This window comes from Bos indicus, chromosome 6 (assembly GCF_029378745.1).
Source record: "Bos indicus isolate NIAB-ARS_2022 breed Sahiwal x Tharparkar chromosome 6, NIAB-ARS_B.indTharparkar_mat_pri_1.0, whole genome shotgun sequence".
NCBI lineage: Eukaryota > Metazoa > Chordata > Mammalia > Artiodactyla > Bovidae > Bos > Bos indicus.
The window spans coordinates 103,308,559-103,326,796 of record NC_091765.1 but is presented as its reverse complement, the minus strand read 5'-3'; the positions used below and the strand labels follow the sequence as shown (position 1 = coordinate 103,326,796).

Below are 18,238 nucleotides of genomic sequence, written 5' to 3'. Positions count from 1 at the left end.
AGCAGTATAAAAAAGTTCCCCCTAAGAGTCACAGTATTCTAAATTATCATTGTTGAAGTTTGACATAAAATGTAATTATAGTGAGAATGTATGTAAGAGGCAGGGCTCACAGGAGGCAAAGTCTTACTTTGAGATGAAATTATGCAATGCATACAGTTGTTCAAATGCATTGCATGTGTATCTCAAATCTTAGACTCAATCTAATATCTATCATCTCTGATTCCATACATTAAAGTTTGTAGCTCCTGGCTCAAAGAAGTTTTGCAGAGGAGACCTCTGTCCAACTCTAATGGGCACAAGGAAATAGGAGCAAAGAAAGTTCTCTTTAGGCGTTGACAGGTGAGCCCAGGCAAAATTAGTCCTAGAAGTGGCCAGTGTGAAGAGACCATCAGAGTTTATTGGTTCTCAGGATGGCTACCCTGGGGCTCAGACAGTAAACAATCTGCCTGCAATACAGGAGACCTGGGTTCTATCGCTGGGTGAGGGAGATCCCCTGGAGAAGGGAATGACAACCCACTCTGATATCTCTGCCTGGAGAATTCCATGGACAAAGGAGCCTGGCAGTCGAGTCTGACTCTCTGAGACCCTGTGGACTGTAGCCCGCAAGGCTCCTCTGTCCATGGGATTCTCCAAGCAAGAATACTGGAGTGGGTTGCTGTGCCCTCCCTCAAGCTGGCTAAAGAGATAAATTCACGAGATCTATATGTGTCATCTTTCTTCTGAATTTTGTTATGAGCTCACCACAAAAACTGATGAGGGTGGACAACATGATAAACAATTTAACTTCCCTGTCACAGGTAGACAGACCCCTGAGACAGGGCCAAGCAGCCCCAGAGATCCTGCCTGGATCCAGTCAAAGGCTTTGGTCAGAGGGCAGAGACGCTCATGACTGGACATGCAAGGTTGTTCCAGGGGTGCTCAGAGCCATCTCTACAAGGAAGTATTGGAGTAACATTGCTGTAACATTGCTGTAACATTGCTGAGGCAAGCCTAGATTTATAAAACCTACCAACCTAGATAGCATATTCAAAAGCAGAGACATTACTTTGCCAACAAAGGTTCGTCTAGTCAAGGCTATGGTTTTTCCTGTGGTCATGTATGGATGTGAGAGTTGGACTGTGAAGAAGGCTGAGAGCCGAAGAATTGATGCTTTTGAATTGTGGTGTTGGAGAAGACTCTTGAGAGTCCCTTGGACTGCAAGGAGATCCAACCAGTCCATTCTAAAGGAGATCAGCCCTGGGATTTCTTTGGAAGGAATGATGCTAAAGCTGAAACTCCAGTACTTTGGCCACCTCATGCGAAGAGTTGACTCATTGGAAAAGACTCTGATGCTGGGAGGGATTGGGGGCAGGAGGAGAAGGGGACGACAGAGGATGAGATGGCTGGATGGCATCACTGACTCGATGGACGTGAGTCTGGGTGAACTCCGGGAGTTGGTGATGGACAGGGAGGCCTGGCGTGCTGCGATTCATGGGATCGCAAAGAGTCGGACACGACTGAGCGACTGATCTGATCTGATAGGACCCCAATTTGACAGTCTTCATAATCGATTGGGTATAGGAGAGCACACAATGATATAAAATCTTGCAATCTGGACCCAAGTTATTTTAGGTGTGCATGCGTGCAAAGTCAATTCATGTCCAACTCTGCGACCCTATGGACTGTAGCCCACCAGGCTCCTCTGTCCATGGGATTCTCCAGGGAAGAATACTGGAGTGGGTTTGCTGAGCCTTCCTCCAGGGGATCTTCCCAACCTAGGGATCAAACCCATGTCTCTTACATTTCCTGCATTGGCAGGCAGGTTCTTAACCATTAGCACCCCCAGGGAAGCCCTTTATTTTAGGCAGATGTTTTTATTTTCCTTTTGTAAACCTCAAATTCTATTTTGAATTGTTGAGAAAGTAAATATTTCATTATTCTGTTTCTTTACTTCCTGCAGATATTTTCAGTTATGCTTCAAGCTGCAGCTAAAGTCATATGTATTTATATATTTTGACTTTGTCATACCAATTGGCCTATTGATATAATGTATAGAATTTTGTTTGTTAAAAATTTTTTACTAATATATGCACGTATATAAAAATGTACTAAATAAAAATAGCAAAGAAAGTAAATAGCATTTAAAATGGTAGTCAAATGCTAAAAAGCAGGCTGTGGGACTTATCTGATTGAGTCTGAACACAAATTTCACCTTCCCAACTGCCCTGCTAAGTAGCTCTGTGGCCTTAGAGAGATTTCTTAACCTCTCTGACTCTCAGTTCCCTCATCGGCAAATGGGATACCATGCTGCCTGCCCCCTAGGCCCAGTGCGGCAGATTAAATGTGTAAGACAAGTGTATCCCATAGAACAGTGCTTGGGGCACAGTAAGTGAAAGTGAAACTGAAAGTCACTCAGTCGTGTCCAACTCTTTGCGACCCCATGGAGTATACTGTCCATGGAATTCTCCAGGCCAGAATACTGGAGTGGGTGTCTGCTCCCCTCTCCAGGGGATCTTCCCAACCCAGGGATCCAACCCAGGTCTCCCACATTGCAAGTGGATTCTTTACCATCTGAGTCACAAGCGAAGCCCAAGAATACTGGAGTGGGTAGCCTATCCCTTCTCCAGTGGATCTTCCCAACCCAGGAATCGAACCACGGTTTCCTGCATTGCAGGCAAATTCTTTACCAACTGAGCACCTCTCTCAGTAGGTGCTCCATAAAGTTTAGCTGTGACAACAATGAGGAAGTAGGGTTGGGCACTGTCTCCTGGGCATACTTTTGGCCCTTGACCTCAAATTGAACCTACGAAGCAGGTCTTGTCATCATCCCTATTTTACAGATGAGAAAACTGAGGCTTAAGGGTCCTAAGTCTCACAGCAGCTGAGTAAGCAGCCAGGATTCAGGCCCCCAGCCCTGCAAAGGGAAAAGGAGGAGACGGCTGGGTAGAAGTAGGAGGCCCACCTGGGTGAGGGGCTACATTTCAGATGGGAGAGTCTGGGGTGATCCAGCACAGGGGAAAGAGCTGGCAGAGTGGGTGAGGACTCGAGGGTCGGGGGCTGCAGGGAAGGAGGCCTGAGCCAGGGCTGGGACAGCTGCCTGGCCCACTGCCTGGATGGAGACTGATCTGCTTAGAGGTGGACCAGAGTCCAGGGTGGACCTATCACAGCAGTCCTTGGGAAGAGTTGGGGAACCAGGGCCTGGGGCCCCGACTTACCCAGGGCCAGAGGATGTGTGGTGTCAAAAACCAGGGGGCTCGTTTCCTCACATTGTAGGACAGGGTGTTGGCATAGCGTTGGATATTGCTCAGGGTGACAGGTACAGTCTGGTTGGGGTACATTCCATCCCAGGGTGGATCTGGGAAGACAGCTTTTTCATTCCAGTAAAACCCTTTACTGAGAAGCAGAGGAATGTTAGAGGAGACACCCTGCTGGGAGGGCAGGCCTGCTCGAGGCCTCTGTCTCCCATCAGTTGGACAGACAGGCAAGTGGGGGGCAGATGAGAGCCTTGTGGACAAGAGTCGCCACATCTCAGCCCTGTGGGATCTTGGGCATGTCACCCTGCAGGGCGCCCAGAGCATGGTAGTGAGTCCCTCTCCTCCCACCAGGTCTCTTCTCCCAGCTGCCCTTCATCCCGCTGACAATCTCCCCTCTTCAAAGAGGGGTTCACCCACTGCCTGCAGCCTCACAGGCTCAAAGGGACAGAAGGGGACTGAATCCAGGTCTTCCAACCAGACAGCCCACAGGAGGGCTGTTCCCATGACTTGGATCCTTGGAGCCGCCTCCTGAGCCCAATGTTGCTGCCCTCACGGCTGCTACCGCGGGACCTTGGGTGGGTGTCTAGACCTCAGTTGTTCTTTCTGTAAGATGGGTGCTAGGTGAGTCCCCTCAGGGCTGGCCGTGAGGGTGGGGGCTGACGTGCTTCAGGGAGAGGGTTGGGAACAGGGTCTGGCCCAAGGCAAGAGCTCACGAGCAATAGCCGTTCTCATCCAGGACGTGCGTGAAGATTTCCTGCTGTGCCAGCAGGGACCTGGATCCTCTCCACACGAACTGCATCTCCTGCAAACCCAGAGGGAACAGTGAGGGCCCAGGGGCAACAGGATGCCCGGCTCCCCTCCCCAGAGCCCGCCTGAGTCTCATGGCTGCCTGCACCCCCTCCTCTCAGTAGCTCACGGCCAACGTCTCCCTCTGCTGCCTCCTCCTCAAGATTCCTCCTGACCTCCTAAAGCCACAGAGGGTGGAGGAATTTGCCCTTCAGAAGGCGCCTGCCTGCACGTTCATCCCACCCCTCCTCAGGGCAGGACATGCTGTCAGAACCTGCCAGCCATACTCTTTCTAAATCTGCTTGAATCCCTCCCACATGGGGAGCTCATCACCTCTCATTAAGGGCATGGTCCATTTTCACGTTCTGATGCTTAGAAAGTGCTCAGGGCTATGAAGCAGGGATAAAATCCTGCTTCCAGGAGAATTACCTCGGAGCCATACAGTTCCTGACGCCTCTGTGATTTGGTTTCTGCACACGAATCTCTGGGAATCACAGCCAGCTCACACACTTACCTGAATCGAGCTGCTATAGGAAGTGTGTGCAGTGTAAGGCGTGGCGCTTGGTGGGGTCACTAAAAACCTTACTTCTCTAGCCCGCTGGGAGCCCAGAGCCTCTTTGATAACTCCACGTTACCACTGCTCTGCAAAACTTTATTATCGGAGTGATCTGCATGGAATCCTTACATTTTTGGCCTTAATTTCTCCATCTAGGATAATTTTACACTACCTGTTTTGGGTTGAATAGTGTCCCCCCAAAAAACACATGCTGAATTCCTAATCCCGTTAGCTCATATGACCTAATTGGAGATAAGGCCTTTACAGAAGTTATTGAGAAAAAATTATCATGAGGGCGGACAGTTATCCATTACAAGTAGGGATAAAAGGAGAAATTGGATCCAGACAGACACAGTGGAAGATAACACAGGGAGAAGTCATCTGCCTCCAGGCCAAGGACACCTGAGGCCCCCAGAAGCAGAGAGAAGCCTGGAGCTGACCCTTCCTTGACGTCGTCAGAAGACGCATGGCCCTGTCCAGGGTTGGTCTTGGAGTTCTGGCCTCCAGACCTGTGAACAACATTTTCTGTTGTTGGGAGCCCCCAGTTTCTAGTACCTTCTTAATTCAGCCTCAGTAAATGAGAAACTACATCATAGGCTGCTGTGAGGATTAAAGGAAACCCAGAGGGCGGAGGCTCCCACCAGGCCTGGCACTTTGTAGATGGCAAAGGCAGTGTCTGGGTGGTTGTTGAGTGTTACATTCACTCATGCTCACTGCCCACCCATCAGAAGAGTTATTATGTCCCAGATACACTGAACCCCCCACCGCCTCCTCTCTGCATCGAGCATGGTTTACTGAGTGCAGGTCTGTGCCAGTCCCTTTGGAGACTCAAAGAAGAAGGCAGCACCAGCCCAGCTGCAGGGGGAAGGGGACTCAGGGCCGCAGGCATCCGAGCTGGTCCTGCAGCTCAGCCAGGAGCTAGATCTGCAGGAGGAGAGAACCATTCATGCCGGAGGGCACAGCAGGGCAAAGATGGGCCTGGGACATCCCATGGCCTGTGTAGCCGCCAGCATCCCAAATGCTCAGGAGAATAGCAGGGGCAGTACTCTCGCCTGGAAAATCCCATGGACGGAGGAGCCTGGTGGGCCGCAGTCCATGGGGTCGCTAAGAGTCAGACACGACTGAGCGACTTCACTTTCACTTTTCACTTTATTGCATTGGAGAAGGAAATGGCAACCCACTCCAGTGTTCTTGCCTGGAGAATCCCAGGGATGGGGGAGCCTGGTGTGCTGCCGTCTATGGGGTCGCACAGAGTCGGACACGACTGAAGTGACTTAGCAGTAGCAATGAGATGCAGGAAGGAATAGAGGGGGAAGAAGCCGAGGCGGGTTGGTAGCAGTGCATGCAGCTCATGGCTCACCTGGTCCTGCTGCATGGTCTCCTTCAGGTCATAGTCTATCCGGGAGATGATGTGGCCATTGAAGCCCGCCAGGGCAAACAGGGTGGGAGTCGTGGCAGATGCGCCAAATGAGTCCACCTGCCAGGAGAACTGCGGCCGGATCCCAAACGTTTCATAGAGAAACCTGTGTCCTTCTGCAAAGAGATCAGCCTTGGGGATAAAAGTGTGGTGGCCCCTTGCCCCCTAACTCCCTCAGAGCCCTTGACTTCTCAGGGCTAGAGTGCCTTCTATTTGGCAAGGAGGGTCTTGCTGCTATAGATACTAACACAGAGGTCAGATCCCAGAATCATCTAAACATTCTCTTCTTTATTCATGATTTATGAGCCACCACAAGTGAACCAAAGATCAGGGTGACTGCAGAAGTCTCCCAGACTTGATAAACCATTAATTAGCATTCACCAAGGATTCCCCCAAACATTATTTATCACCTGGGAGTTACAGCCTACATTTTATGGCGAGGAAAGGAAGACTCAGAGAGCTCAAATCACTGTGTGTGTGTCTGTGTCTGTGTGTCTGTGTGTGTGTGTGTTAGTCGCTCAGCCGAGTCCAATTCTTTGCAATCCCATGGACTGTAGCCTGCCAGGCTCCTCTGTCCATGGCATATTCCAGACAAAAGTACTGGAGTGGGCAACCATTCCCTTCTCCAGGGGATCTTCTCAACCCAGGAATCGAATCCTGGATTGAATCCAGGTCTCCTGCATTGCAGGAAGATTCTTTACCATCTGAGCCACAAGGGAAGCCCTCAAGTCACTGGTGTTAAGTCAAACTGCCCTTCATTGATGAGTTGCCCAGGCTGGGACATTGCCTGTGGCCCTGAAGATGATTCCAGGGTCATGGGACAGAGCTGTAATCAGATCCATATACAAGGCTCATCCAGGAAGAAGGTGACTGCTGGGAGGCTAGGGAGGACCTGAGGAAGATTCGCGGTCTAGTGCACAGAGGTGGTGATGAGGGTCAGTTAGGCTGTTGGACTTGGGGCTCTGAGCCCTCAGGACCACTGGGAGCAGCAGAGGGGAGCAGGAAACAGAGGAGACCAAGAAGGAGCTGCTGGAGGGGAAGGGGAAGACTGCGGGGTGGAGGGTCCAGGTTGAGGGAGGGTGGGTCAGCATCATCACACTGGGGGGCAGTAAGCTGTGGAGGGCATACCCTCTCCCCAGAGGGGCAGCCTGAGGAGGGCAGGCCTGAGGGCTGCAGACTCCATGGCCCAGAATTCATCACTCACAGGATTCTCTCTTTGCTTACTGGACACCGACCCAAAGCCAAGGGATGGCGTTTCACTGGTCTGATCAGTCATGGCAAGATCATTTTGTTGTGTCAGATTTTTGTTTTCACAGACTGTGGAATGGAGAAGTGGGCACAGACTGGTCATATCAAAAAAGATGTATGGGTTTCACCTGCTTGGGTTTCAGGACAAGAATTTCTACCTTTTTAATAAAAAAAAAAGAGGAGGTAAGCCTCCCTTGTACCCCTTTTATTCCTTGAATGTGCAAATATGGCTTTATGATGACTGGAGAAGCAGCAGCATTCTCTGATTATGTGGGAAGTGAAGTGAGAGTCACTCAGTCGTGTCCGACTCTTTGCGACCCCATAGACAGTCCATGGAATTCTCCAGGCCAGAACACTGGAGTGAGTTGCCGTTTCCTTCTCCAGATTATGTGGGAGAGGATGTGAAAATATAAGAAACATCAATGGGCTGCAGAATCAGTTCTCAACCTCCTCCTGACCGCTTCTTTGATAGTAAATAGTAAATATCTTAAACACTCAAGTCATTGTTAATACAGGTTTTCTAGACTCCAGGAAAAAAACATTCCTGAGATTCTGATGAACAAGTGAATATTGAATGAAACAGCTAATAATCACCCAAGATTTATTTTTCTCTCTGCCGTTTAGTAACAGAACCACATAATCCTGCTTAGGGAAGGACAATAGAATTCTAGCTGGAGACTGCATTTCTCAGCTTCCCATGGAAGATAGACCATGTGACTAGGTTCTGAACAATGGATATGAGCAGAAGTGATGAGGGTAAATTCTGGGTCACCTTCACAAGGTTGCAGCCCGCCGCCATCCCCTTTCCCCCTTCCCTGAGAGGATGGCACTTCAGTGAGGTGAGCCACCTGCAGCCAGGCAAGGAGAGCAGAGACACGCTAGGGGATTCAGAGCAAAAGACGCAAATATCTTGGATGCCTGGATTTCTCTGTGACGCAGCGCCCCCTAGTGGCCCGAAAGAGCCTGCAATCATAAACTTTTCCCCCGCAGAGAAGTAACCTTCATCTTGCTTGAGCCACAGCCACTCAGTCACCCTTATGCAGCTGAACATGCGTCCTAATCAGCACAATGACCAGGTCAAGACCTACCTGGACAGTATGTGGCAGGCAGAGCCAGAGTTCAGGGACTGAGGTGACAGAAAGGACAAAGGGACATAGGAAAGGTGTCCGCTACCTCAGCTGGAGAAACCTGCTTCCCTCCTTCTCAGGAGAGTGCTAAGCATATTAGATTAAGACTCCCTCAAAACCATGATGAGGTGCCATCTCACACTGGTCAGAATGGCTGCTATCAAAAAGTCTACTAACAATAAATGCTGGAGAGGGGTGCAGAAAAGGGAACCCTCTTACACTGTTGGTGGGAATGCAAACTAGTACAGCCACTGTGGAGAACAGTGTGGAGATTCCTTAAAAAACTGGAAATAGAACTGCATACGACCCAGAAATCCCACTGCTGGGCATGCACACCAAGGAAACCAGAATTGAAAGAGACATGTGTACCCCAATGTTCATCACAGCACTGTTTACAATAGCCAGGACATGGAAGCAACCTAGATGTCCATCAGCAGATGAATGGATAAGAAAGCTGTGGTACATATACACAATGGAATATTACTCAGCTGTTAAAAAGAATGCATTTGAATCAGTTCTAATGAAGTGGATGAAACTGGAGCCTATTATACAGAGTGAAGTAAGTCAGAAAGAAAAACACCAGTACAGTATATTAATGCATATATATAGAATTCAGAAAGATGATAACAATGACTCTATATGCGAGACAGCAGAAGAGACAGATGTAAGGAACAGATTTTTGAACTTTGTGGGAGATGGCAAGGGTGGGATAATTTGAGAGAATAGCATTGAAACATGCATATTATCATGTGTGAAATAGATCGCCAGTCCAGGTTTGATGCATGAGACAGGGCGCTCAGGGCCAGTGCACTGGGATGACCCTGAGGGATGGGATGAGGAGGGAGGTGGGAGGGGGGTTCAGGATGGGGAACACATGTACACCCATGGCTGATTCATGTGAATGTATGGCAAAAACCACTACAATATTGTAAAGTAATTAGCCTCCAATTAAAAAAAAAAAAAAAAGACTCTCCGTCTCCTGAACTGCCCTGGAGACTGAAGTCAGTGGGTGTACATCTTGTTCTTAGAACCAGGAGGTTATTGTGGGAGGAAATCGGTGTCCATCCTCTAGGAGTCCTAGGAGCTTGGCTGGTCTTCAGAATATTATAGAGCCTCACAGAGTCCCCTGCGGAGGAGCCACACAGGGTTCCACGTTCCTTCCCACACCAGTGATGAGAACCCACACTTGCTAAGATGCTGGATGCCATGCTGGAGTGCAGGCCTGCAGGATCAGCTCTGGGGAGTTCAGCATGGTGGGTGTGGTGGGCTGAGACCACAGGTGAGGGCTGTCCCCGTGTGGTCACCCCCAAGGAGGGTGGGTCAGCACCCACTCCCTCCCTCTGTGCTCCCACCATTGTCAGACCAGACCCTGTGCTGAGTCCTGGGGACCCGGAGGAGAATCAGATGGTGGGCACTGCCAGAGACCACCTATAGTTCCAGGAGCAAGAGGGGGAGGTGATAAGGTACTGGGGCCCAGTGGAGGCACCTGGACCATGAGACCCCTCAGCTGAGTCCAAGGTGAGCTGTTCAAACGGAAAGAATAGGAAACCTCGTGACTGAAAGCACAGGAGACATGTCATTGGAGCAGGGCAGGGCAGCAGGAAGGAGACAGATGGGAAGGAGGGCAGGGGATGAGACCCGAGGCTGCACTAAGGAGACTGGCGAGTCTGTATGAGGACAGCTAAAGGGTGGCCACCCCATTCCCACTTACCTTGCTACGGCTTCAAACCGAAAGACCTTTAACAGGAGAAATGAGACAGTCACGGACTTTGGAGTCAGAGAACCAGGTTCAGCACTGGCCCTGCAGACCTGCCTGGTGGGGGAGGCTCAGTCTCTCGGCTTCGGCACCTTCACAGGCATGGGGGCGGGGGGGGAGGTGACAGCCCTCCTCCTAGGGTGTGAGCATGCACGGGGGCACAGAGGCAGCTCCTGGCACGCAGGAGGACTCTGTGGCTGGCATCATGGTCAAACGTAAAGACAGTAGCATGCAAACACACACTACCATATGCAGAATAGACAGCCAGTGGGAATCTGCTGTATGAGAGGGAGGTTCAGAGGGAGGGGACGTATGCATGCCTGTGGCTGATTCATGCTGATGTGCGGCAGAAACCAACACAATACGGTAAAGCAATTATCCTTCAACTAAAAATAAATTAAAAAAAAAGAAAGGGATGTGAGGGTCTGAGAAGGAAGGTTCTGTTGGCAGGACCACCTTCGGGATGGAAGTGGCAAATCTTGAGGTTGAATGAGGTCTAGAAGCAGGACAGTAGAAGCTCAGATGAGGGAGGGACCCCAGATTAAAGCGGGAAAAGGGAAGATAGCGCTAAGCGGGTCTTTAGACAATCTCCAGTGCTATTTCGATGTTTGTCACAGGGGGTAACTGGGGTTCCTCTTTCGTGGAGTGATGGCGGAGCTAGAGCTTCAGCCATGCCCTGGAGGAAACCTTAGCTGGTCCACTGAATTTTGCCCTTTTTGTCATCAGTGTCTCTTTTGCAAAACGAGACTGAAAATCCTGATGCCTGCCTGTAGGGCTGGGTGAAGTGTTGCTCGTGAACGGCATTGGGAAGTGGGAGAGGACTGCGTCCCAGTGCAACTGTGCGTGGTGGACAGTGTCAGTGGAGGTGACTGCTGTTATTGTTGCTGTTATTCATGGTAGTAGGGGTGTTGATAGCGGCGGTGGTGCTGGAGGTCTTGGTGTTCATGGTGGGGGTTGCGACCGCGGTGGTTGTGGAGATGGTGGTTGTGGTGTTGAAGGTGGTGATGACGATGGGGGTGGAAGGGGTGGTGAAATGGTGTTGGTGGTGCTGATGGTGACAGTGGAGTGGTTGATATTGTTTAGGCTGTAGTAACAGGGGTGGTGGTGTGATGGTGAGGGTATAATGGTTGAGATTATGGAGGAGGTGGTGTTATTTCTAGTGATGGTGGTGGAGGTGATGGCTGAGGAGGTAGTGTTGGAGGTGTGGGATGGAGGAGCTTCGGGATGGACAAGGTCGTGGTATTTAGAGTTGTGCTGGTGATGGCTGAAGTGGTGGTGTTGGAGGTGATGCTGATGGTGGTGGTAATGGTGCTGCTGTTGGAGTTGGAGGCATTGATTTTGGAGGTGGTATTGGTGGAGTAGGTGTGGGTGGAGTGATGACAGAGATGGGATCTAATCTTTACCTAGCATTTACTAGGGACCCACACATTGTACTCAATGTGCTCTATTTGAATTATCCCAATTTAATTTTGATACCAACCCTTTAAGGGAGGTTTTACTTCCTTATCAGACTCATTCATGGAGAAGGAAACTGAGGCTTCAAGAGGTTACATCACTTGCTCTGGATCACAGGTGGTAACTCGCAGAGTCGGGATACAGCCAGTCAGCCCGTCTGGTGTAAACTCACACTCTTAGCACCTGCACTCAAGGGCATGAGCACGGACGCGGCACCAGCAGTCACAGTGCTTGCTGGTCACAGTCTCCTGTTTAGAGGGGAAGATGAAGCCCAACACCCAGCCCCAGCCTAGCAGGAGACCCAAGGGACCCCAGGCCTGGGGAGGGGTAATCAAACCCGTGAGCTGGAGGATCTGGTCATCGACGTGGGTCACGGCCTCATCGTGCATGACCTGGCCTCCGAGGACAAACTCCAGGCGTCCTTGGTCCACAAGCTGGCGGACCTTGGCATTGTGGGCAGAGAGAAAAAGCCACGTTACAGCCCCCGAGCTGTGCCTGGTTGTGTTTGTTGGGGACATGCCTGTAGCATATCAGGGTCCTTCCTTCAAACTCCTTACCTTCATGTATTCTGCAAAAGCAGGACCCTGTCGGTCCTGGTCAGCACTGTATCCAGTACCTAGACCAGCACCTGGCCCATGGCTGCTGCTTCATCAAATGTATATATATAAGCACATGTGTTTAATATTTTGCTTTTGAAATCATGTCAGTCTTCTGGAAACTTGGGCTTCCCAGTGGTAAAAGAATCCCCCTGCCAATGCAGGAGACTCAAGAGATGCAGGTATGATCCCTGGGTTGGGAAGACCCCCTGGAGAAGGGAATGGCAACCCTCTCCAGTATTCTTGCCTGGAGAATTCCATGGACAGAGGAACCTGGCAGGCTACAGTCCATGGGGTCACAAAGAGTTGGACTCGACTGAATGACTAACACTTTCACTTTTCATATAATTATCCATATCAGGAAATTTACCATTAATAATGCTGCTATCAAATTCATAGACTTTACTCAAATTTTGCCATTTGTTCCACTGATGTCCTTTCTTTGGTGTAAGAGTCAATCTAGGATCATGAATTGCTTTTAATGTCATTTCTCTTTATTATCCTTCAGTTCACAATGCTTCCTGAACCTTGCTTTTTCTTTCATGGGATTAATAATTTTGAAGATTATCAGCTAGCTATTTTGTACGTGTGTGTGTGTGTGTGTGTGTGTGTGCTCAGTCATATCTTGCTCTTTGCGATCCCAAGGTCTGTAGCCAGCCAGGCTCCTCTTTTCATGCAATTTTCCAGGCAAGAATATTGGAGTGCGTTGCCATTTCCAATCCAGGGGATCTTCCTGACCCAAGGATCGAACCCATGGGTCTTGCTTCTCCTGCAAGTGGATTCTTTACCACTGTACCATCTGGGATATTTTGTATAATGTCCTTCAAATTGCATTTGTCACAATTGGAGACAAATGTTTTAAAATACCTAAATTAAGGGAGGAATGGAAATATAAATAAGGCCAAAGACTGTGGCAGTGAGGCCACCACACTGTTTATAGACTGTACTTTGATTGCTGAAGGTGCAGTATTAGTAGTGCATTCACTCGAGGAATTTTGAATAACACCTGCTGTTACTGTTTTAAATGAGCACTGTGAAATGCAAATGTCTCCTTCCACATTAATCAATAAGAAATGCCACAGCCATCAGCGATTTCTGGCCTTCAAATATGAATGAGAGCTCCCAAAACTGCAATCCAGAGCCGCTGTCCCCCCTCCACGGTGACTGCTGAGGAGCTGGGGGAATGCAAAAAGCAAGGTGAGCAGGGAAACTGGCTTGGCCCCAGATAGCTGAGGAGCATGTGAAAGGAATGAGTTCAACGACCCGGAGGCTTGCATCTTCCCCTTCAAAGAACGCTAAATTCCTTAACTTGATACCTGACCTTTGATGTTCAGACTGCCTGCTTTCTTTACTGCAAAGTTGTATGTAACCTGACTTCTCCCCTTCCTCCTTACAGCAGTTTTCTCAGAGCTACTGAGATGCTGTTTCCTGGGCTCAGAGTTCTAAACATTCCCACTAAATAAAGTAACTCTCTACTTTCAGGTCGTGACTGTCTTTTTTAGTCGACAGCACCTATTGCCCACCAGTCACTGCCCACCTAGTGGGGATTCAGCCAAAACAAAGCAGGGAAAAACACTGGCTTCCAGGGCTACACCGTGGAGCTGCCTGCCCAGGTCATAGCCAGACCACGTGTTTAACCGGGGGTAAGAGACAGACAATTGATTTGGGGGTATCCATGAAAAGGAGTGAGGACTGCCCACTGGAGACCCTAAAGAATTATGCTTCGAGTCAGGATACCTGACCCAGAATCCCACCTGGCTGGTATAAGCTGTGTGACCATGAGCCCGTTGCCTGCCTTCTCTGAACCTGGACCAGCTCTGTACAGCATGGTTAGTATTCCAACCATACTGCCTGTTGGAAGGAGTCAATGCAATAATGTGTACAAAATCCTGGCAAGCACCTGGCATATGGGAGAGCCTGTGTACTGGCCTCTCAGCTCCACAGGCTGCAGGTTCCCATCCCTCTCAGGGTGGCGGGGCAAACTGGTGGACACCCTCTTTCACCATCTGAGCTTTGCTACCTTGAGCAAGACTCTGAGCCTCTGGGTCTCACCATCAGTGACTGTTCTGCAGAAAGGTGAAGACTGGGGGCACCAAGCAAGCACCAAAGAGGCATCCCAGGTGCTTCCATCATGCAGGTACTTTGAGTACAGCCTCTCTGGGGAGGGAGGTCACTCCCACTGTAGATGCGGCTGACAGAGGCCACTGGCCACCTGTGATCACCCAGGGAGGTGGGGGAGCAGGCCCTGGTCCCAGGCTGCCCTCCATGGAGCGGGGCTTCTCACTCCCTGTGATGAGTGAAGCCAATCTGCCTCCAGCCTTGAAACCACAGGGACTGTGGCACCCCCTGGCTGGGTGATCAGCTCCCATCCCCATGGGGGCCACACAGATATGTAAATAAAGGAAGAGAGTGTGGACACAGGTCCCCCTGGAGTGCCCAGTGTCAGAGGTGACCCCGTTCATGCCAGCTGAGTGCCAGCGGGGTTGCCACAGCTGCAATGAGTAGCCAGAAAGGCAGGATTAAACACAAACCTATCTCCGGGGCATGGGGCTGACCACAACTCTCATCTAAACTCTGAGAGCAGCCCCAGAGAGTTTAGTGCCTCCTGGTTTACACAGCACAGCCCCGGCCACAGAGAGCACTGTCCCAGGAGCTTCCTGGAGGGTCATCACTGGGACCCCCAGGCCACTCCTCTCTCAGCTCCCTGGTGAGGACCACCCTGGAGGGCAGCGTTACCTGGACTTTCTGCTTGGCTGACGCGACGCCATCCCACCACAGCCGGAAGAACTCCTGGTCCACGATGATGAACCTGTGCTGCTTATTACGGGTCAGGTCCTCCACCACCGAGGTGTAGACTGTGGTGACATAAGCCTGCGTGCTGCCCTAGACCGGGGGGAAGGGGAATGGGGACACCATCACACCAGCTCCATCGGGAATCCCAGAGGCCAAGGAGTAAAATCCAGGGACCCACAGTGTCGGAGGGCCCCTGGCACTCACACCATCTGCCCAGGGCCCTGCCCTCTGCTCTCACTGCTGTTCCAGCAAGGGAGCCTCTGTGCCCACTCTGTGCCAGAGGCACAATACACAGTGTGCTGGGGGAAGGACATGGGCAGGCACTCCTTGATGGGAAGGAAGGTGCTCTCCTGGGGAGACACGTGTGGAAACAGATCATGGCACTGTGACAGAGGGACATGCTGGCCAGGCCCAGGGTCAGGGACAGCCTCCCAGAAGGACATGCTAGGTGGCCCTGGGGCTGCCATGGTGGGATAGACCAGTCAAACCCAGGGGCCCCAGGGGAGAGGTCCAGGGACTCAGAAGGGCTTCCTTGGGCTGGAATGAGGGGTGTGGGTGCTGAGAGATGGAGCTGAGAGGAGCTGACCCCCGGGTTGTCCCTGTGGATCTACCTGCCTCCCCCCAGGCAGGGAGGCCCCAGGATGGAGCCGCGCCTGCTTCCCATCTAGGTCAGCCTGGCTCACTGTGCAGCCTGGAGATGCTGGTAAAGGAATGCAGAGAGTACCGGGCAGGGAGTCAGCAGGCATGCGGCTATTTCTGGTGATCTTGAGCAGCCCCGATCCTCCCTAGGCCTGTTTCCCCTTCTGTAAACTGGGAGTGGCAATCATGCTTCCCCACAAGTCAGCACTCCGCACACCTATGGGTGCCCCCCCCCAACAGAGGCTGCGCAATGGGCTCAGGACCAGATTCAACACAGCCTCAAGGCTCTTGCTGCCCCTGTCTCTTTAAAATGAGCTACTCTCTTATATCCACTGTCACAGAGCGATTTTGTTCATTTATTCACGTATTTACTTTCTCCTTCCAAAAAACAGCTCTAGGAGGTTGGTGTATGCATGCATGGGAAGTCACTCCAGTCGTGTCTGACTCTTTGTGACTCCATGGACTCTAGCCCACCAGACTCCTCTGTGCATGGGATTCTCTAGGCAAGAATACTGGAGTGGGTTGCCAGGCCCTCCTCCAGGTCATCTTCCTGACCCAGGGATGGAACCTACGTCTCTTATGTCTCCTGAATTGGCAGGTGGGTTCTTTACCACTAGCACCACCTGGAAAGCCCAAGGAGGTAGGTAATAATACCCAACCACTTGCCCCAGAAACCTAAAGAAATCAGAGTCTTTTTATCTTTTTTTTTTCTGCCCTCGTTCATTCATTCCTTCAACAAATTTTCATGGAGTGTCTATCCCATCCCTGAGGCAGCTTGAGGATACATCCATAGCCATATTCAATGGATGAAGCCTCTTCCCCACGGAACTGAGCCTCTTGTGGGGAAAACAGACATTCAATAAGCCAGTAAGTAAAATGTACTAAAGGGAAGTGTTTAAAAACTGATTAATGGAGACAATACAGGTGAAACACACCTACTTTATTTAATACTTCCCTAAGCAGTCTCCTTGAGCAGAATTCAGAATGGAGTGTGTGGCATAAAAGTTTTAAAAGATAAAGAATATTCTCTAAGGGGAAGGAAGGAAAAGGAAGAGGAAAGCTGAAAAACCTAGCTGGGGCCACATACTCCGTCTTGTTGGACAAAACGTACAGGGAAATAAGATTCACTCTTGAGATTAACTTGGCCACTGGGATTTCACTGCTCCACAGACTTTCTGGAACATTTACAGGGACAAGAAAGCTACCCAAGATTCGGTTTACTGATGTGACCTCCCAGGCAAGAGAGTGCTTATATATTGGGCCTAGAAAATGCTCTCAATGTTCTCAACGGAAGGACTGGGGAAATGGAATAGGGGAATAGATAGGGACGTCAGGAAGACCTCACCAAGAAAGTACTTTTAAGGAACAACCAGGAGGAGGAGAGAGACTGGGTCTTGCAGGCCTCTGGGAGGAAAGCCTTTGGGGCAGGGGGAACAGCCAGTGTGAAGACCCCCTACCTCCCATCAGAAGTGGACATCAGGGCACAGAGAGGGTCCCCTGGACGAGGAACGTGACCGTGGCCTGACACATGGCTGTGCACACTCCATCTAACCTTTGCAACCCCCGCTTCAGTACTCTTGCCTGGAAAACCCCATGGATGGAGGAGCCTGGTAGGCTGCAGTCCATGGGGTCGCTAAGAGTCGAACACGACTGAGAGACTTCACTTTCACTTTTCACTTTCATGCATTGGAGAAGGAAATGGCAACCCACCCCAGTGCTCTTGCCTGGAGAATCCCAGGGACGGGGGAGCCTGGTGGGCTGCCGTCTATGGGGTCGCACAGAGTCGGACACAACTGAAGCAACTTAGCAGCAACAGCAGCAGCACACATCAGGAAAGTGAGGTTCAGAGACAGGAAGTGACCAGCGCAAAGTCTGCTACTCAGCCAGTCTGTAGCAGGTCAGGACTTGAATCCAGGCTGATTCCAGATACTCTAGGTTGACCCCAGGCTGCAAACCCAGCACAGGATCCTGAATGGAGAAGGAAGCTACAGCTTCAGAGGTGGCAAGGGGAGTGGCACCAGGCACCTACCTGGACGGTATGCAGCCAGCCCACATCCAGGTGACTGTGGGGTACCACGAAGACCCTGATCGTGGCCTCAGGCTGGGTTCCCAGAAGCCACAGTAACAGCAGCTGCGTGAGCACTGACCCCATTCTAGAGGCCTGCGGACTGGGGCTGGGTCTGGCAGTTTCAAAGACCTCTGGTTTAGCAATGGGCGGCCTCAGCTCTCCGCCCCTTGGGGGAGGGATCGGGGAGGAATGGGAGGCAGGGGCCCAGGTGATGCGGCTGGCACTGGCTGACTGCCTTTCAGCACTCCACCCCACCTCCAATTTCCTGTCCCTCCCTTTCCAACTTTGAGCCAGATTCCAGATGCCACCTCCCTTTCAGATTCCCTCTTTCTGGCCATAGTTCCTGTCACTCCAATGTGTAACCTTCTGCCTTGGACCACTGGCAGCCTTTCCCACGAGGCATCCCAGCCCCTCCCTACCCCAAGCCCTCTGTCCTGCAAAACTCAACACTGAGTAAGGGCCACCACCAGAATCCCGCCCTGATAGTTGTTCCCACTGGGGGCCTTGCAAAAGGGATTGTTACCTCCGTTTTAAGGAGGAAAGCTGGGTTACCCAAATTGTATC

The 18,238-nt window shown here is 50.9% G+C and overlaps 1 protein-coding gene across 7 annotated transcripts in view; it reads right to left on the bottom strand.

Moving 5' to 3' along the window:
• The window catches only part of LOC109560076 (epididymis-specific alpha-mannosidase-like), a 45,566-nt gene extending 27,627 nt beyond the window's left edge, over window positions 1-17,939 (bottom strand). For 4 of the 7 annotated variants that reach the window (XR_011567269.1, XR_011567268.1, XM_070791760.1 and 1 more), the window contains exons 1-6: window positions 17,636-17,850; window positions 14,911-15,057; window positions 11,916-12,021; window positions 5,936-6,108; window positions 3,947-4,035; window positions 3,195-3,372 (exon numbers count right to left, since the gene is read on the bottom strand). Coding sequence is in view for 5 of the 7 variants with exons in the window: in XM_070791760.1 (XP_070647861.1) it covers window positions 3,195-3,372; window positions 3,947-4,035; window positions 5,936-6,108; window positions 11,916-12,021; window positions 14,911-15,057; window positions 17,636-17,758 (816 nt within the window). In the remaining 2 variants the exon portion in view is untranslated. The other 3 variants (XM_070791764.1, XM_070791765.1, XM_070791762.1) reach the window with 3 other exon arrangements.
• Window positions 17,940-18,238: the final 299 nt, after the last annotated feature.